The sequence below is a fragment of the Entelurus aequoreus genome, linkage group LG01 (assembly GCF_033978785.1).
Source record: "Entelurus aequoreus isolate RoL-2023_Sb linkage group LG01, RoL_Eaeq_v1.1, whole genome shotgun sequence".
In the NCBI taxonomy this organism is placed as follows: Eukaryota; Metazoa; Chordata; class Actinopteri; order Syngnathiformes; family Syngnathidae; genus Entelurus; species Entelurus aequoreus.
Genome location: NC_084731.1, coordinates 69,054,334 through 69,076,060, shown reverse-complemented (window position 1 = coordinate 69,076,060; position 21,727 = coordinate 69,054,334). Strand labels below are relative to the sequence as shown.

The following is a 21,727-nucleotide window of genomic DNA, read 5'->3' as shown; positions in this document are numbered from 1 at the left end:
GCGCTAGCCGACGCTAGCCGCCAACCGCATCTGTGATCGGGTGAAGTCCTTCGTCGCGCCGTCGATCGCTGGAACGCAGGTGAGCACGGGTGTTGATGAGCAGATGAGGGCTGGCTGGCGTAGGTGGAGCGCTAATGTTTTTATCATAGCTCTGTGAGGTCCGGTTGCTAAGTTGCTAAGTTAGCTTCAGCGTCGTTAGCAACAGCATTGTTAAGCTTTGCCAGGCTGAGAATTATTAACCGTGTAGTTACATGTACATGGTTTAATAGTATTGTTGATCTTCTGTCTATCCTTCCAGTCAGGGATTTATTTATTTTGTTTCTATCTGCATTTGAGCCAGATGCTATCACGTTAGCTCAGTAGCTAAAGAGCTTCGCCGATGTATTGTCGTGGAGATAAAAGTCACTGTGAATGTCCATTTCGCGTTCTCGACTCTCATTTTCAAGAGGATATAGTATCCGAGGTGGTTTAAAATATAAATCCGTGATCCACAATAGAAAAAGGAGAGAGTGTGGAATCCAATGAGCCAGCTTGTACCTAAGTTACGGTCAGAGCGAAAAAAGATATGTCTTGCACTGCATTCTAGTCCGTCACTCTAACGTTCCTCATCCACAAATCTTTCATCCTCGCTCAAATTAATGGGGTAATCGTCGCTTTCTCTGTCCGAATCGCTCTAGCTGCGTTGAAAACAATAGGAAAATATGAGGAGGCGAACAACTGACTACGTCACGCTACTTCCGGTAGGGGCAAGGCTTTTTTTAATCAGAGACCAAAAGTTGCGAACTTTATCGTCGTTGTTCTATAGTAAATCCTTTCAGCAAAAATATGGCAATATCGCAAAATGATCAAGTATGATACAGAATGGATCTGCTATCCCCGTTTAAATAAAAAAATGTCATTTCAGTAGGCCTTTAAACAAGTTGAAAAACTTATTTGGGTGTTACCATTTAGTGGTCAATTGTACGGAATATGTACTTCACTGTGCAATCTACTAATAAAAGTTTCAATCAATCAATCAATCAACTATAGCTGAAAAAATAGTACAATAGCAATAGGAGAGACTATTCATCCCTGAACACCATGGAGTTCATGTAGACTTAATGATGCAGTTACATTATTATATCAACTATCAGAGACAGCTTCAGGAAACTCTTCATTTAACATAACGTCCTTTTTTGCTGCTTCAACACAGCTCAATCAACACAGAAAAAGGTAAAGTGAAATAACTTCGTTGTTAACTGTAAGTCAATAATGCTTGTCTTTCTCTCAGAAAGACAGAGCTTTGCTGTCCGTAACACACGCACGCACGCACACACAGTGAGTTAACGTTACGCTAAAAGCTAATTAGCCTTCACCTCAAGGACTGCGACCGAGCTGAGCTGCCGCTTATGTTTCTTTCTTTTTTTTCATTTTATTTTTATTGGCATCCAGCATCAGACATTCCTATCCATTACATCATATTCACATACATCTTATATCTGTTGTCTGCCCTAAATGTCCAAATGTTTTTTGTTTATATCCCAACCATACCACCCACCACCCCCCCCCCCCGAAAAGAAAGTAACAGCAAAAACAACAAACAACAAAGTAATATCTACAAATACAACAATTGAATAAACAAAAAATAAATGATAATACATTAATAATAATCAGAAATAAAATAATTAAAAAATATATCAACAGATACATGTATGTATATATATACACACACATATACATACATACATACCTGTACACATATAGAGAGTAATCCTTTTTTTTTTTTTTGAGCAGTACAATCACTAATTCGAAAAATTAAAGTCAGGTTTATGGGGCGTGACATAATTGACCCAGTTTTCCCAGTATGAAGTAAATTTTTCCAATTTATAATTAATAAAGGCAGTTATCTTCTCCATTTTATATATGTCCATTGTGATTTCCATCCATTGCTTCAAAGTTGGGCTATCCTGGGATATCCATTTCCTAGTAATGGTCTTTTTACAGGCCACCAGTAGGATATTCATTAAGTGTTTATCTTTCTTCAGCCAGTCCTGAGGTACATGTCCAAAAAACAAAGTTTTACTTTCAAGGGGTATTTCACGTTTGAAAATATCCTGTAGAGCTTGGTGTATCTCTTTCCAATAGTCCTTTATGATGGAGCAGTCCCAGAAAACATGGTGGTGGTTTGCATTTGAATTCCCACAATTTCTCCAGCTGGCAGGGGAGTTGTTATCATAGTGACACTTCTGAGAAGGTGTAATAAAAAATCTGATCAAACTTTTCCAGCCAAACTCCCTCCACTTGGGTGAGCTGGTACAAGTCCATTGATATTTCCATATTATTGTCCATTCTTCCTCAGATATAGTTATCCCTCCTTCCTTCTCCCATTTTATTTTAATATATGAAGTTGAATATGATTTCATATTCAACAGATCCTTATACAAGCATGAAATACTTCTATCAATAGTTTCTGAATTGTAGGCTTTTGTAAACAATTCAATCAAACATATACTCGTCTTTGTAACACTTTTCACCTTCATATTAACAAAATGTCGCAACTGCAAATATCGATAGAAGTCTTGGTTTTCTAATATATATGTCCTTTTAATAGTTTCAAAACTATGCATTTTTTCATCTTTCATTACACTACATAAAGCTGTTATACCCTTAGATATCCAGTCCTTAAATCTTGAGTCTAATTTATTAGGTGTAAACTCTGTATCATAGGCACACCATTTAAGAACTGCAATATCACTCTCGAGTTTGTATTCCTTTATAATCATTTTCCACACTTTAAGGGTCCATTTCACCCATGGGTTATCAGTGTTATTTATGTGGGTCTGTAAATTGCTATCCGCCAGGATTGCTTGTATGGGGATGGAGGGCATTTCTTCTTCAATAATTTTCCATTGAGCAATGTATGACGGGTTGCACCAGCATATCACTGCTCTCATCTGGGCTGCAAAATAATAATCTCGGAGGCAAGGTAAACCCCATCCTCCCTTTTGTTTGACCAATTGTAAAGTTTTGAGACGAACTCTTGGCCTTTTACTTTGCCATATATACCTTGATAGCATTTTGTCCCATTCATTGAATTGGTTTTGGTTAATCTCTATTGGCAGGGTTTGAAATAGGTACAGCAATCTTGGCAGTACATTCATTTTGATGGAATCAATTCTAGAACTAAGGCTAAAAAAAGGAATTAAGTTCCATCTTGCTATGACATCTTTTATTTTTTTATGTATGGGTAGATAATTGTATTCTGATAATTTTGTTAGATCTTTTGGTAAATTAATGCCCAGGTATTTAAAAGACTCTGTTTACCATATCAAAGGGTAACTACTTTTGATTTCTCCTGGTGGGTTATAATTATATGAGAGTAGATGGGTTTTACCTATATTAATTTTATATCCTGATAGTTGACCATACAGTTCAAATGATTGCATTAATTTAGGGAGCGAGTATGTTGGGTGTCCGATGTAGACCAAAATGTCATCCGCATAGCAGGCCAATTTATACTCTCTTCCTTTAATCAAGATTCCCTTAATATCTTCATTTTGTCTGATAGACTGAGCTAATGGCTCCAGATATAATGCAAAGAGTAATGGTGACCATGCACATCCCTGTCTAGAGCCCCTTTCTAGGGTAAAACTGTTTGATAAATATCCATTGACCTTAATCCTAGCAGTAGGATTGTTATATAGTGCCTGTATAGTTTTAATGATTGTATCCTGAAAGCCGAATTTATGTAGAACTCTGTAAACAAAATTCCAATTAACCGAATCAAAGGCCTTTTCAGCATCCACACTTATAACAATTGCTTCAATGTTTTTTCTTTGTATATGATCCATAATATGTAGTGTCTTTCTTATATTGTCTTGTGTTTGTCGTTGATGTATAAAACTTGTTTGATCATTATGTATCAATATAGGTAAGAAATGTTCTAATCGTTTGGCCATAATGGAAGTAAATAATTTATAATCTACATTGAGAACCGATATTGGCCTGTAAGATCCACATTCAATTATATCCTTGCCTTCTTTTGGTATAGCTGAGATAACTGCCTCTCTCCAACTAAGTGGCGTTTGTGCCTTTTTTAAGACCCAATTCAATGTGGGGAGTAAAACAGGTATTAATTATTTTTTAAATTCCTTATACCACTCTGCCGTGTAACCGTCTGATCCTGGCGATTTACTTAGTTTAAGCCTATTAATTGCAACTTTTAATTCATTTTCAGTTATTTCTGCAGATATTGTTTGGTTTTGTTTTTCATCTAAAATAGGTAAATCCAGGGAGTTCAGGAAGCTGTCAATTTGGGTTATGCTCCTACTAGAGACCTCAGAGTATAAAGTTTTATAAAAATGTTCGAAGGCTTCCTGAATTTCGTTTGGTTTAGTTTTTATCTCTTTTGTTCTTGGATCCCTGATTTTATGTATTGTGTTTTCCGCTATCTTTTTTTTTAGTTTCCAGGCCAATATTTTCATAGACTTAGAGCCACTTTCATAGTGTCTCTGTTTCAAGAACATTAGATTTTTTTTTATTTCTTGTGTGGCCAAACTGTTAATTTCATTCCTAGTATTTCTTATTTCCCTTAATGTATCCTGTGCCAAATGTAGTTTGTGTTTTCTTTCTAATTCTTTTAGTTTTTTTATTAAGTCATTTGATTTTGTATTCTCATTTTTTTTCTTAAATGAAGATATTGCTATAATTTTCCCTCTTAAAACAGCCTTCAGGGTATCCCATAACATGGGAGGCGAAACCTCTCCTGTGTCATTGAACTCCAAGAAGAGATTAATTTCAGATTGAATTTGTGTTTTTTGCCCTCAGATTAAAGTCAATAGATAGGTATATAGGTGCATGGTCACTTAAATCTATCGTCCCAATTTCACAGGTACATATTTTATCTTTATCCTTTCCAAATGTTACAAAATAATCTATTCTTGTATAAAGACAGTGTGGCGCAGAGAAATAAGTATAATCCCTTCTGTCTGGAAAAAAGTCTCGCCATATGTCAATTAAGCCTACTTCCTCAAAAAGTGTGTTTACTTTCTTATAAAGGGGTTTAATGTTATGTATTTTTGTACTAGATGAGTCCAATTTTGGCTGTAGATATATATTTAAATCCCCACCACAAATCAAAAAACCTTCGGTTTCCGTTACCATAATATTGGTGATTTTTTGCAGTGTGTGTATATATATATATATATATATATAATGTACACCTTCATAACAATATGTAATATGTTTTATGTACACACTGCAAGTATATATATAATGTAGTAACAGACACCTTCATAACAATATGTAAAATGTACAACATACACATTGCAAGTATTTATATAACGTAGTAACAGACACCTTCATAACAATATATAATATGTACAATATACACACTGCAAGTACCGTATTTTTCAGAGTATAAGTCGCTCCGGAGTATAAGTCGCACCGGCCGAAAATGCACAATAAAGAAGGAAAAAAACATATAAAAGTCGCACTGGAGTATAAGTCGCATTTTTGGGGGAAATGTATTTGATAAAACCCAACACCAAGAATAGACATTTGAAAGGCAATTTAAAATAAATAAAGAATAGTGAACAACAGGCTGAATAAGTGTACGTTATATGATGCATAAATAACCAACTGAGAACGTGCCTGGTACGTTAACGTAACATACTATGGTAAGAGTCATTCAAATAACTATAACATATAGAACATGCTATACGTTTACCAAACAATATGTCACTCCTAATCGCTAAATCCGATGAAATCTTATACGTCTAGTCTCTTACGTGAATGAGCTAAATAATATTATTTGATATTTTACGGTAATGTGTTAATAATTTCACACATAAGTCGCTCCTGAGTATAAGTCGCACCCCCGGCCAAACTATGAAAAAAACTGCGACTTATAGTCCGAAAAATACGGTATATATATATAATGTAGTAACAGACACCTTCATAACAATATGTAATATGTACAATATTTACCCTATTTTGGTCATTTTAATCATTGATTTCTTCAGCGCATTTTTTTCCGTTTCCATAGCAGCGTGCTCCCGACTTCTGGCAACTAAGGTGTATGTGCGTGTTCTAATCATGGCAGACTTGGTAACAAACAACGAAGACGACTATTTTTGGACAAATGAAGATACACCTGCTTATGTTTTTGAGTCTGAATATATTGAGGATGGACTGCTGCTTATAGAAGCCAGCAAGAAGGAAGAGTGAGACGTTGGAGCAGACGGAAGCCGAGAGAGTGAGATGAAAGTCACTTTGACGCTGTAAATGTGGAATTTTGAAGCCAAGCTATTTTGACATAAATGGAGTGCTTACCCAAATAAACCGGGAAAAATGTCCCTGGCCAGCTGGACCAAACACACAACTGTCCATGGAGTGAGTCACACTTTATATTGATCATGACACGCGCAGCACGTCGTGTATGTTAGTACAACTACAGCACATACAAACAAAACATGAAATAATCCTTTACAGATACTGTAATATGATTGTTCATGTTTGTCACTCAGTACAGATTGGTGTCCTATCACAGTGTTGTGTAATACAAACGCAGACGTAAAAGCTAGCTTGTCTCTTTCGGTAGTTAGCTTTTACGGCTAATACCGTAGCACGCCGATCTGTTAGTACGGTAGAAAAAGAGTTCCTCAGTGTTCTCTCTTACAATAACAATGCCGCTACAGTTTGGTTATTATACAGGTTACAGAATGTAAATGAAGTATTGTTGACGCTTTTTGAATGCATTTTTAAAGTGATTTAGAACTGATTGCTACCATTAGCTACATTGCTACCTACCTAGAACGAGATGCTTTATACGTGTTAGAATGCAAAAAAAGAAAATACTTTTGTGTTCTTGTCTCTCATAATGATTGTGAACGATAAGCTAAAAAGTGCAGTTCCCCTTGAAACGCAAACGTACTCTCTTTCCGCTGCTTTCTCGCTCACGTTCCTCCGCGCTCTCCGCAGGGACTCAATCCGGGGAAGGCCATCGCAGAGATCAAGAAAATGATGGCCACTTACAAGGAGAAGAAAGCTGCGGTGTCGTGAGAGCCGGACCAAAACCGAAGCACTTCTTTTATCTTTGCCAGATTCATTTTCACATCTCGGGGGCCGAGATCAAAGCTGCAGGGCCAACTTTCAACCTCTCCTGTCAAATAATAATAACACATCATCCAAAAGCCTCCATGATAGCGAAGGATAACCCACACAAGATGGCGGAAGTAGCTGAGTGCAGATGCCTCCAAAGTCTGGGGTCATAGTGGAGCATGGATTTTTCATTAGCTCTCTACACCAATCGACATAAGTTTGGCTTGCACTACACGTCATTTGTGTCCGCGTGTGATGAAATATAACCACATTTTCACAGTAGGTACCTCAATTTTTTCATTTAGGGTAGTGTAAAACACCGCAGACTGCTCGGCAGTTGATCACATTTAGACAAACCATTTACTCTACACTCCATCATATCTATGGACAATTTAATTCAAGCCAGTGCCTCTCAATTATTTCCTGAAGAAGAAAGCATTTTGCCCCTCCCCCCACTCTCTGCCCCGACTATAAACAGTATAATTTGTCTATGAAATGGTTATAAGTACACCTCTGCTTAACATTGTATCCTTTTTAACATCAAATTTCATCAAAGAATAACTTTATTAATACTGTTTTTTTTTTATTCAAAGTGCAACAATTGGCCTGAAATTATACAACCTATAATTTACATTTTTTTAAATTTTTCGACCAACTTTGAAAACACAAAAATAAAATGAAATGAACTCAATAAATACTACATTCAAATTAATTAGCAACATAACCCCAGGAGCACATTATATTAAACACTTAAATCTAAAATAGAACAATTTGCTGATTTTTAATAATCAAAATGAGGAAGTCCGGATTAATGGCGGCGGGGAGCACGTTTTGTAGTGCACAGCTTTTCGAAGGGGGGTTTGAAGGATTCTACCGCATGATACTGATGAAGCATGTTCCCCAGGAGCTTTGAGAAGAACTGAATGAACCTATCATGCAAATCCAAACCAGCAAAGGTACACACAAACTCCACACAAAAACTGGAACAGTTCTACCATATAAGTAAACGTAATTATGCTGTAAATAATTACATCATATATGTACTCATTAAATGTGTTCTGTCATTACTCTACTATATTTATGTTTCCTTATTTTGGTCACAACAAAAAATTTAATAGAGCCACATTAAGTCTTTGCTCCACAGTAAGTCTTTGCTCCACAGTAAGTCTTTGCTCCACAGTAAGTCTTTGCTCCACAGTAAGTCTTTGCTGTCGTCCAGCATTCTGTTTTTGTTTACTTTGTAGCCAGTTCAGTTTTAGTTTCGTTTTGCATAGCCTTCCCTAAGCTTCAATGCCTTTTCTCAGGGGCACTCACCTTTTGTTTATTTTTGGTTTAAGCATAAGACACCTTTTTACCTGCACACTGCCTCTCTGTTTCTGACATCTACAAAGCAATTAGCTACCTGCTGCCACCTACTGGTATGGAAGAGTATTACACGGTTACTCTGCCGAGCTCTAGACAGCACCGACACTCAACAACAACACATCATTTGCAAACTATAATTACTGGTTTGCAAAAAATAGCCCACAACCTATGTAACCTAACTCAGTGTTTTTCAACCTTTTTTGAGCCAAGGCACATTTTTTGCGTTGAAAAAATCCGGAGGCACACCACCAGTAGAAATCACAAAAAAACGAAACTCAGTTGACAGTAAAAACTCATTATCGCAATTGTTGGACATGACTTTAAACCATAACCAACCATGGATCACTATAGCTCTTGTCTCAAAGTAGGTGTACTGTCACCACCTGTCACATCACGCCCTGACTTATTTGGAGTTTTTTGCGGTTTTCCTGTGTGTAGTGTTTTAGTTCTTGTCTTGGGCTCCTATTTTGGTGGCTTTTCCTCTTTTTTTGATATTTTCCTGTAGCAGTTTCATGTTTTCCTTTGAGCGATGTTTCCCGCATCTACTTTGTTTTAGCAATCAAGAATATTTCAGTTGTTTTTATCCTTCTTTGTGGGTACATTGTTGATTGTCATGTCATGTTTGGATGTACATTGTGGACGCCGTCTTTGCGCCACATTAAGTCTTTGCTCCACAGTAAGTCTTTGCTCCACAGTAAGTCTTTGCTGTCGTCCAGCATTCTGTTTTTGTTTACTTTGTAGCCAGTTCAGTTTTAGTTTCGTTTTGCATAGCCTTCCCTAAGCTTCAATGCCTTTTCTCAGGGGCACTCACCTTTTGTTTATTTTTGGTTTAAGCATTAGACACCTTTTTACCTGCACACTGCCTCTCTGTTTCTGACATCTACAAAGCAATTAGCTACCTGCTGCCACCTACTGGTATGGAAGAGTATTACACGGTTACTCTGCTGAGCTCTAGACAGCACCGACACTCAACAACAACACATCATTTGCAAACTATAATTACTGGTTTGCAAAAAATATTTTTAACCCAAATAGGTGAATTTAGATAATCTCCCACGGCACACCAGACTGTATCTCACAGCACACTAGTGTGCCGCGGCACAGTGGTTGAAAAACACTGACCTGATTTACTTTGGTACATTTTATGTAGTAATGAAACATGTTATACAAATATTAACAATATATTTTTTTTTAATTAAGCACTTTCAATACATTTCAATATTTTCAAATATCTACCAATCGTCTGTATACAAATAGTTCATACAAAAAAATGGGCTAATCCATTCATCCATCCATCCATTTCTACCGCCTGTCCCTTCCGGGGTCGCAGGGGGTGCTAATCAGTGTAAATACCTCCATTAAGTGTAATATTTTAAGGGCTTTTCTATTTTAACTATTATCCAAGAGCTAATTAAATAAATTAACTAATTGTGCTATTGTGCTAACACGCATTTTTGGTTACCGTAAACCAGGGGTCACCAACGCGGTGTTTTTTGGCATCATTATCGTTTTCAACCATGTAACTTTCTAAAGTTAGAAAATACTGAATAAATGTTTTAAAGAAAGTAATACTAAGTGAATATCTGTTTTTGGCCTTAAAAATAAACATTTTACCGAGTACTATAATTAAATTGACTAAATCATGATTGTCAATGAACTCTCCTAAAATAACAGAAACCACATTAAGCTTCATAAACAAACCAATCCTTAAACACATTTTTTCAACTTCCACCCAAAACAAAGACACAATATGACAATACCAAAACAAATGCAGGGTGGATTCAGGCTCCTGACAACAAAATCGGCAATCATCTGACTCTCTCATATTCCATAATTTTAACATTTTCCCTGTGGGTAAGAAGTTATAAATAATTTTAATTTGAAAATAACGATTTTGCACATCGATAGTGGTTTTATAGATTAGTTTGAATATGGCATCCCATGGCAACGGGCAGTCAAAAAAGTCCTCCCATTTTCCATTTGTGTTGTATGAGGCAGCCTTCAAATATTTCTTTATTAAATAAAAATTATATATTTTTCTATTTATTTTAGTTCCTTTTTGCCAACTAGAATTTCTTATTAGAGGTTTACAAACTAATAATTTAGTAGTTCCATAATTAATTATTTGTTTCCATCTTTTCCCAATTACTCCAGTTAGTTGATAAAATGAAAAGCTTGAGCAAGCATCACCATACATAGCTCTAAATTCATCATACTTCATAATTTTACCATTCTCATTGATAATATCATTGACAAAAATGATTCCTCTTTCAAACATATTTTTCCAAAAGAAAGGCTTTCCATCTATTACAATATAGAGTTCATCCATATTAACTGCTGCAAAATATCGTCTCTTTTTTCTGGCACATAAAATTGATCACAAGACTGTCTTAGAAGTGATCATTTGAAAATGTTCAATTTGAAAAATGTGCACTTAGAGAAAATATAAAAATAAAGGGTTGCATATTGATATTTATCTGTTTCTATATATATTTATTGTGAGAAATCATTAAGATGATCAGTGTTTCCACAAAGATAAATATCATTAATTATTAATAATAACAGAGTTAAAGGTAAATTGAGCAAATTGGCTACTTCTGGCAATTTATTTAAGTGTTTATCTAACTGGTAGCCCTTCGCATTAATCAGTACCCAAGAAGTAGCCCTTGGTTTCAAAAAGGTTGGTGACCCCTGCCGTAAACATACCAAGTTTTGCACCTCGTCGCTTTCCGTAGACCCATGTCGCGTCTTGACTACGTCAGCCATGTTTTGTTGCGGGGCGGGCAGCACGGCGTAAATAAATGTTCGGCTATCATCCGGACCGAGGCAGCGGCGGCGGCACAGGTAAATCCATTTTTTTCGATGCGAGTTAATTTTGTGTTCCATTCTGAAATGTTTTACAAAAAGAAGTGTAAGGTAGCACAGACCCTGCAGGTTAGTCTAAATGCTAACTGTAATGCTGGTACGAGTAATGCAGGTACATCACTTCGCTACTGTACTATTTTAAAATGTCACATTCATATCTGCAGCACAATCTTTAATTCATTTATTTAACCGATGCTACAAAATTGTTTTTGTGTGAGGAGCAATGATGGCGCGTTCTTTACGGCTTGGACATAAGAAAAAGTACATTTCAATGCCGCAGTTGGAATTTTATATATATTTATATATATATATATATATATATATATATATATATATATATATATATATATATATATATATATATATATATATATGTACTAGTCCGTCAATAAAATTAACTAAGTACTGCTCAAATGGAACTCTTGAAGGTTGGTGGTAGAGGTGAACGGCAAACCATAAAAACATTAAAAAAAAATACATATAAAACAATCACTGTAAACCAGGGGTCACCAACCTTTTTGAAACCAAGGGCTACTTCTTGGGTACTGATTAATGCGAAGGGCTACCAGTTAGATACACACTTTAATTCATTTATTTAATAGGGACGGCGTGGTGAAGTTGGTAGAGTGGCTGTGCCAGCAATCGGAGTGTTGCTGGTTACTGGGGTTCAATTCCCACCTTCTACCTTCCTAGTCACGTCCGTTGTGTCCTTGGGCCCTTTGCCTCTGATGGCTGCTGGTTAGCGCCTTGCATGGCAGCTCCCGCCATCAGTGTGTGAATGTGTGTGTGAATGGGTAAATGTGGAAATACTGTCAAAGCGCTTTGAGTACCTTGAAGGTAGAAAAGCGCTATACAAGTATAACCCATTTATCATTTAAATAAATTGCCAGAAGTAGCCAATTTGCTCAATTTACCTTTAACTCTGTTATTATTAATAATTAATGATATTTATCTTTGTGGAAACACTGATCATCTTAATGATTTCTCACAATAAATATATATAGAAACAGATAAATATCAATATGCAACACTTTATTTTTATATTTTCTCTAAGTGCACATTTTTCAAATTGAACATTTTCAAATGATCACTTCTAAGACAGTCTTGTGAAATCACAATATCCCATTTTAACTAGCTAGCCACTAACATTTTTTAACAAATCATGAATTACTTTGCACCATGTTTGTACAAATAATAACTCATGTAAAATACAAAAGTAAACTCTCAAATTTTTAAATCATGTCACACTTTGAACTGGACACCAAATCTGTTATCTGTTTCTTTGTCAGTTAGTGGGAAGCCTGGCATTGCATGCTGTTAACTAGTGTGTTGTACTCTGGTGTGTAACTTGACACTGCAACTCTGAGTGAGTCTTGCAGATGTGCATCAGTGAGGCGTGTTCTGTGTTTGTTCTTGATGAAGTTCATGTCAGAAAAGGCTGATTCACAAAGATAAGATTTTTCCTCATTGTTTACGGAACCTTCTTAATCTTTTGGACATATTTTCACAGCAATCTGGCCTTAAGCTTAATTATGATAAATGTAAAACGTTAAGGATCGGAAATCTAAAGGGAACGTCCTTTCGAATGGAATGCAAAGTGCCTGTTTTGTGGACAGATGGACCAGTTAACATACTTGGTGTTGTTGTCCCAGAAAATCTGGAAGATCTAGGCTCAGTAAATTATGATAATCGACTAAGAAAGCTGGACAAAATTATGCAATTATGGAAAGGGAAATCCCTAACCTTGTATGGTAAAATGGACCAGTTAACATACTTGGTGTTGTTGTCCCAGAAAATCTGGAAGATCTAGGCTCAGTAAATTATGATAATCGACTAAGAAAGCTGGACAAAATTATGCAATTATGGAAAGGGAAATCCCTAACCTTGTATGGTAAAATGTCTATTGCCAACTCGTTAATTATTCCTTAATTTATTTATTTGTTTTTGTCATTACCAGCTCCATCACAAAACTTTTTTAAGATTTATGAGCGGAGGGTCTTCGATTTTGTCTGGAACGGCAAACCAGAAAAGATTAAAAGAAAGGTTTTGTACAAAGAGTATGAATATGGGGGCCTGAAACTTCTCAACCTTGAGGCTATGTGTCTGTCTTTAAAAGCATCAATTGTTCCAAAGATGTATTTAAACATTGAGTGGTACACAAATGTCCTGTTGGACAAAAAACATGTACTGTATCAAAATAAATTGTATCCTTTTTTACAAGTGATCCCCTCCCAGAGAGTCTGCTGGGAAACATGGCGGGGTTCATAAAGGAAACAATCCACTCATAGTGGTGTTTTCAATTTTATGTGCCAGAAAAAAGAGACGATATTTTGCAGCAGTTAATATGGATGAACTCTAATATTGTAATAGATGGAAAGCCTTTCTTTTGGAAAAATATGTTTGAAAGAGGAATCATTTTTGTCAATAATATTATCAATGAGAATGGTAAAATTATGAAGTATGATGAATTTAGAGCTATGTATGGTGATGCTTGCTCAAGCTTTTCATTTTATCAACTAACTGGAGTAATTGGGAAAAGATGGAAACAAATAATTAATTATGGAACTACTAAATTATTAGTTTGTAAACCTCTAATAAGACATTGTAGTTGGCAAAAAGGAACTAAAATAAATAGAAAAATATATAATTTTTATTTAATAAAGAAATCTTTGAAGGCTGCCTCATACAACACAAATGGAAAATGGGAGGACTTTTTTGACTGCCCGTTGCCATGGGATGCCATATTCAAACTAATCTATAAAACCACTATCGATGTGCAAAATCGTTATTTTCAAATTAAAATTATTTATAACTTCTTACCCACAGGGAAAATGTTAAAATTATGGAATATGACTAGGGATGATGTTTGATAAGGAATTATCGAGTTCGAGCCTATTATCGAATCCTCTTATCGAACCGATTCCTTATCGATTCTCTTATCGAGTCCAGATAGGTTGTTGTATATGGAAAAAAACACACAATATTTGGTTTAACAAAAGCTCACTTTTATTATATAATAAAAAAATTAAATCTAATAAATAAATAAATATTGACTGTTACCCACCTAAAAAAATAAAATAAAATAAAGAAATATTGACTGTTGTTACCCAAAGTATATTAAGTGGGATTTTTCAGAGAAACAAATATATACAGTAACACAAAAACAAGCTGTCTCTGTGATCACAATAGGTGTATAAATAATAATATAGTGTTAAATAAAATCAGTCCCTTGGGCACAAAACTGAAAATAATACAGCTCTCCAAAAAGTGCACTTCTGCTGCTATTTGACATAACTGTTTGTTATGATGTTTTGACATTTTTGCACTTTATTTCTTTATTGAAAGAAAATTCTATGAAGAGAAAAGTTGTTTGCAAATGTGGTTACAATGCTAAAAAATGAATAGTTAAAGATAAAAAAAGAAATACACTTTATTGAGTTAACATTATTTCTTTATAGGGGGAAAAATGTTATGAGCTAGAGATTATAACAACTACACTACCCAGCATGCAACGGGAGTTACGAGCATGCGCGGTAGCCCCGAAAAGTGTTGCATGTTGCCACGCTGTGAAAGTAAACGTCAAGAACTCAGCCAACACGCCTCGTCTGCATTATTTATAATTAGACAGACAACACATCTACAGTGTGATTTTGTTTTGTTTACGAGGAAAGAAAAACAAAAGTTAAAAAAGGGAGATGTGTTGTATATACAGGTATATGTATGTGGTGTGGTTGTTTTAAGAACGTTGCGACAGCTGCCGTAAAGGAGGTGTGTTGCTAGCCTGGTTGCTATGTTTCCGGTTGGTCGTAAAAGTGTTCGTCATGTGTTTTACCCTGCTAAAATCTCTCAGTAAAGTTATTCGATGGATTATAGCTTTTGTTTTGAACTTTATTACACCTTGGAGCGCTTTTTCCCGTCCATTGTTTTCCTGCTTTCGCTATCTGCGCCTAATGACTGAGCTACATGACGTCAATTCTTGTGATGTCCCACGGAGCATTTCTGGTCGGGACGGGATTCGAATAAGTAATCAACTCTTTTCCTTTACTATAGTGGTCTCGATAACAGGTACCGGTTCTCAAAAAGGGATTCGAGTCCGAGGACTCGGTTCTTTTCTTATCAAACAACCGGGAAAACCGGTTTCGAGTATCATCCCTAAATATGACAGAGTCAGATGATTGCCGATTTTGTTGTCAGGAGCCTGAACATTTGTTTTGGTATTGTCATATTGTGTCTTTGTTTTGGGTGGAAGTTGAAAAAATGTGTTTAAGGATTGGTTTGTTTATGAAGCTTAATGTGGTTTCTGTTATTTTAGGAGAGTTCATTGACAATCATGATTTAGTCAATTTAATTATAGTACTCTGTAAAATGTTTATTTTTAAGGCCAAAAACAGATATTCACTTAGTATTACTTTCTTTAAAACATTTATTCAGTATTTTCTAACTTTAGAAAGTTACATGGTTGAAAACGATAATGATGCCAAAAAACATTAAAAAAAAGATGAGAAGTCCTCAAAGGCTTATTTTGAAAGTATAATTATGTTTATAGATTATATGATATCTGTTGTTGTGTTCCCTAATTTGAGTGACCTGGACATAATCTGGACTGTACATAAATGCTTATTTTGAAAATGTAATTTTGTTTATAAATTATATGCAATCTTTTGTGTTCCCTAATTTTTTTCTGTGTACATGAATGAAGGTGTGTGTTGCTGAGTCCGACTTGGACATTATCTGGACTGGGCCTGGTTTAAAAAACCCTTTAAACAAATCTAATTTCATTGACAACCTGGTCTGTTGAAGATAAGGCCCTTTTTTAAAAAATGAAATAAAATAAGATAAATAAATAAAAAACATTTTCTTGGATAAAAAAGAAAGTAAAACAATATAAAAATAATTACATAAAAAATAGTAATTAATGAAAATGTTAGTGGACCAGCAGCCTATACAATCATGTGTGCTTCAGGGACTGTGTCCCTTGCAGATGTGTTGTCTATGTTGTGGGAACCAGAATATTGGTAGCAGAAAGAAATAACCCCTTTTGTGTGAGTGGGTGTGGATGAGTGTGCATGGGGGAGGTTGTTTGGGTTGATGCACTGATTGAAAGTGTATCTTGTGTTTTTTCTATGTAGATTTAATTTAAAAAAAAAAAAAAAAAAAATTTTTTTTTTTTTTTAGAACAGGCCCGCGGGCGACTCATCTGGTCCTTACAGGCGACCTGGTGCCCGCGGGCACCGCGTTGGTGACCCCTGCTGTAAACATTATCATTTAAGGGAAGAATGTAATACAAAATATCAATACAAAGTGTCAAGACAGAATAAACTCTCTGCTGCTGCAGCAACAGAGATACAGTCTATAGGTCCCTAAGATATATAGATATCTAATGTATTCATACATTGTTTATGTAGGATATACGCATGTATATATAACCTAATCATATTGTTTCTTGAATTCAAAAATAGCTGAACGTTGTTCCCCCCCTTCTCTGGGATTATATTCCCAGTTTTGATCTCGAACGTCTGGTCATTTATAGCATATAAGAATATTCTATTACTGTTAAGCAAACTATGAATAATAAAACACGCCAGAACATGTGTCCTTTATCATAGCTACACGAATGACAAAAAACCGCGTGAAAATCAGTGGTATTCAGTGAGGTAAGATGAATTAAATGCGCTGACAGTTCAATGCTCCTGCCAAATGAATTGCACTGAGTGGAGCGGATCACCACTCCAAGATGGCGGCCCCGCGTCTCGTCAGCGCCAGTAGGCAGTAGCGCTCGATGCTGCGTCTACTTATAAGATGTCTATAGTAGCGGCTGGCTACGGGGTGTTTTCCAATGGCTTTGGCTTGGGGGCGGGACTTCTGGGGAGGGACAGGGAAGGGACGTTGATTATAGAAAGTAAAGGCGTTCAAAATGTTTTTAATTATTATTATTATTTTTTTTATTGAACAAGAAACATACATTTATAATGAACACAAAAGTCAAGGCACTTTCAACATAACCAAAAATCTACACATCAGGTTGAGCAAATCACGACATCAACAAAACATGTCAAGGAAAGAAAACAAAAGCAAATACAGATAGAGTATTCAATATTAATAAATAATAATAATGAAAAATATGAATAAACAAACAAAATACAAAAAGGGCTACCTAAATCACTTGAAATGTTTTTAAGGGCTTTTGTACTCTTAATCATCCTTCAAGATTTGATTGATAATCGTAAACCATTAAGCCAATTAGAAAATGTAGGCCTTACTTTCATAAATCGACATTTATGTAGAAACATATTTGCCTGGCGCATAATAATGTTGACAAACATTTCTATGTTACAATCGTTTATAAAAATGCCAATTTTGATCTCTTCTATAGAGAATGGGGACATCTCCACACCCTTGTTTCTCAGCCAATCTCTGATCTCCTCCCAAAACACATGTACACTCTCACACACACACTTTCACATTCCACACACAGATGATTGACATCCTCTACGGCTCCACATATATAACAGCCATCAACTTCCATGTTAAATTAAAGTTTAAAAAAATCCTTTGAAGGGTATATTCCATTAATAATTTTAAGTTTTATTTCTTTAATTTTGGGAAAAATCGGGTATGTAATATATCTTGTCCTTACTTTCCTTAGCTCAACTTTTGTAAACTCCTTCAGGATTTATTGTCTATGAACTGTGCCCGGATAATATTATTTCACTAAAACTGCCCTCATATATTTGTTGGAACATTTTTCATCACAGAAATTAACATCTTCAAAATTAAGGTTTCTTAGACAAGGGGTAGTATTTGAATATAAAACATCTTGAGTCACCATAGATTTTAAGGATAGAGGAATTGCTTTGGTGATATTTTGAAACAGATTTTTTCACATTGATACTTATAAATTTTTTCATACGTAAACAAACTGCCATAACTGTCTATAAAATGTCTGACAGCCCAAATACCGACAGAGTTGCATTCTTATATATATATATATATATATATATATATATATATATATATATATATATATATATATATATATATATATATATATATATAAATGATAAATGGGTTATATTTGTATAGCGCTTTTCTACCTTCAAGGTACTCAAAGCGCTTTAACAGTATTTCCACATTCACCCATTCACACACTGATGGAGGGAGCTGCCATGCAAGGCGCTACCAGCACCCATCAGGAGCAAGGGTGAAGTGTCTTGCCCAAGGACACAACGGACGTGACTAGGATGGTAGAAGGTGGGGATTGAACCCCAGTAACCAGCAGCCCTCCGATTGCTGGCACAGCCACTCTACCAACTTCGCCACGCCTAATATACAGTATATATATGGATTTTTTATTAACTAAAATGTAACGGTTATTCCATATAGGTGTGTTGTGTGGAGAGAAATTGTGTTTAAACAATAATTTCCAGTAAAGTAGGGTCTGTTGGTGAAAATGAGTTGACATGAAAGTCACAATGCAACAGAAAATGTTTTCCTCCCAATCTCTGGAATATGACATTTGGAAATGTATACCATATTGAACATGAGTTTGCAAGATCATTTAACCATTTTAGCTTAACGCCATTGATTATTTTAAAGTCAATCATATTTGAAACCACCTGTGCCGCCCTCGATATGTAGAAATATCTTGGCTTTACCCTAACACCCTTTCTTGATCAAACACTCTGAAAAGCGTCTTCTTGTCCACAGGTTTATTGACCCTAAAAAGGGTAAAACTGAAAACATACATGCTTACATTACAGACATGCATACACAGCCAATTACACACACACAAGCCCACTACAATAAAACATGCATTATGCTGTGTATTGAACTTAAATGGATAAATAAACGCCACAAAATATGTAATTTAAGTGCTCTACAGCAAACTAGCTTACTATGCTAACATTCACTTCACTGTATGAATTCCGAAAATTAGCATGACTGACTTTTGGCCATAAAACGTCCCAAATTACATCACAACCAACAAATGATACAACTCAATCAAATATTAGCATACTACTCAACAATACATACCGATGATACTTTGTTTGGCATGAGATTCGAGCAGATGAAAACGTTTGCGATCGTCACTGAACTAGCTTAAAGTCTACTTGAAAGGAACTCCTTTTTGTGCCCTACTATCATGGACATTACTGTAAACTAGGCAATGCTGCCTCCTGCTGTCTAAAGGAGGAAGTGCACCTCACTGTTGAATTCCAAAGTGAACTTAAACACTAGTTTTACATATATTATTAATAAATTCAACAAACCAGACAGAACACCACCCTCTTTGACATCTTTAACCATATGTTATTTTCCTTATGTAATGACATTTATTTTTCCAAATAAATTTTAGGTTGATATCATTAATAGTTTTAACAATCTTGGTTGTAGTAGGTAGGGAACAAGCCGGGTAGATAAGTCTGGATATGTTATCCATTTTAGTCAGCAAGATTCTTCCAAAGATGGATAAGTCCCTCTGAAGCCACCTGTTTAGGATTGATTTACAGTGATCAATTCGGTTTACAAAGTTGACCTTATCTGCTCTGATCTTGTTTTTACATATAAGAATGCCTAAATATGTCACCTCATCTTTCACTTTGATATTGTACAATGTTGTGTTTGGCCAATCATGCAAGGTGAGTATTTCACACTTGTCCGTGTTTAAGTAGAGTCCAGAAGCTTTAGAATCAATAGCTTGTAGGGCCACACGGATTTGATGATGATTTTTCAAAAAAAGTGTGGTGTCGTCAGCCAGTTGACTTATTAATATCTCATTTCCCATCACTTGAATGCCTGCTATAAAATAGTTCTTCATGAAAATAGCTAACATTTCTGCCACCATTATAAATTATAAAGGTGAACTTCCACAGCCTTGTCTTATTCCTCTTTTGACATCAAATCTTGGAAAAATGTGTGTCCAAATCCTAAATGTTTCAGAGTTTGTAGAATAAATGGATGTTCAACAGTCAAATGCTTTATAAAAGTCTAAAAACAAGATGAGACTTTCGCTGTCGATGATATCCTTGAAATTCACTAAGTCTAAAACTAGCCTAATGTTATTGTGTATAGAACGTCCTTTTAGGAAACCGGACTGTTTCCTCAATAACATAGAAATTCCTTTTTTTATCTAGTAAAAATAGAGCCTGAAATAATTTTATAATCTGTATTGAGTAAAGTAATTGGTCTTAAATTTTTGAGAATTCTCTTATCCTTGCCAGGTTTAGGGATTGAAACAATTAGACCTTGCTTCATGTTTGTGCTTAATTCTTGTTTAGTAAAGGTGTTAAAGTATTGCTGGGAAAAGAGGGAAGACGCAAATTGGGGTTTGCTGTGTGGTTGTATCGCACAAGGGAAGACGCAAATTGGGGTTTGCTGTGTGGTTGTATCGCAGCTTGTGCAATAAAGAAACAGAGAAGTTGTGTGAGCCTACATTCCTGGAAAATTACAATACCGAACAAACAGAAGAAGTCTGGAGCTAAAGGCCTACTGAAACCCACTACTACCGACCACGCAGTCTGATAGTTTATATATCAATGATAAAATCTTAACATTGCAACACATGCCAATACGGCCGGGTTAACTTATAAAGTGCAATTTTAAATTTCCCGGCAAACTTCCGGCTGAAAACGTTTCGATATGATGATGTTTGCGCGTGACGTCAACAGTGGAGCGGAAGTATTCGAAACCCATTGAATCCAATACAAAAAGTTCTGTTTTCATTTCAAAATTCCACAGTATTCTGGACATCTGTGTTGGTGAATCTTTTGCAATTTGTTTAATGAACAATGGAGACTGCAAAGAAGAAAGATGTAGGTGCGATCGGTGTATTAGCGGCGGACTACAGCAACACAACCAGGAGCACTTTGAGGATAGCAGACGCGCTAGCCGAACGACCTCACCTTGATTTCCTCCGTCTCCGGGCCGCCAACCGCATCGGTGATTGGGTGAAGTCCTTCGTCGTACCGTCGATCGCTGGAACGCAGGTGAGCACGAGTCGTGATGAGCAGATGAAAGCTGGCGTAGGTGCAGAGCTAATGTTTTTAGCATAGCTCTGTCGAGGTTCCGTAGCTAAGTTAGCTTCAATGGCGTCGTTATCAACAGCATTATTAAGCTTCGCCAAGCTGGAAAGCATTAACCGTTTATTTACATGTCCAGAGTTTGGTAGTATTGTTGATCTTCTGTCTATCCTTCCAGTCAGGGACTTATTTGTTTTGTTTCTATATGCAGTAAAGCCCGATGCTATCACGTTAGCTCAGGAGCTAAAGAGCTTAACCGATGTATTGTTGTGGAGATAAAAGTCACTGTGAATGTCCATTTTGCGTTCTCGACCCTCATTTTCAAGAGGATATAGTATCCGAGGTGGTTTAAAATACAAATCCGTGATCCACAATAGAAAAAGGACAGAGTGTGGAAT

The 21,727-nt window shown here is 35.8% G+C and overlaps 1 protein-coding gene across 1 annotated transcript in view; it reads left to right on the top strand.

The window, feature by feature from the left end:
* The window catches only part of LOC133656256 (succinate dehydrogenase [ubiquinone] iron-sulfur subunit, mitochondrial-like), a 36,248-nt gene extending 26,239 nt beyond the window's left edge, over positions 1-10,009 (top strand). The window contains exon 8 of the mRNA XM_062057227.1: positions 6,961-10,009. Coding sequence (XP_061913211.1) covers positions 6,961-7,041 — 81 coding nt within the window. The 3' untranslated portion in view covers positions 7,042-10,009. The remainder of the gene's footprint in view (positions 1-6,960) is intronic.
* Positions 10,010-21,727: the final 11,718 nt, after the last annotated feature.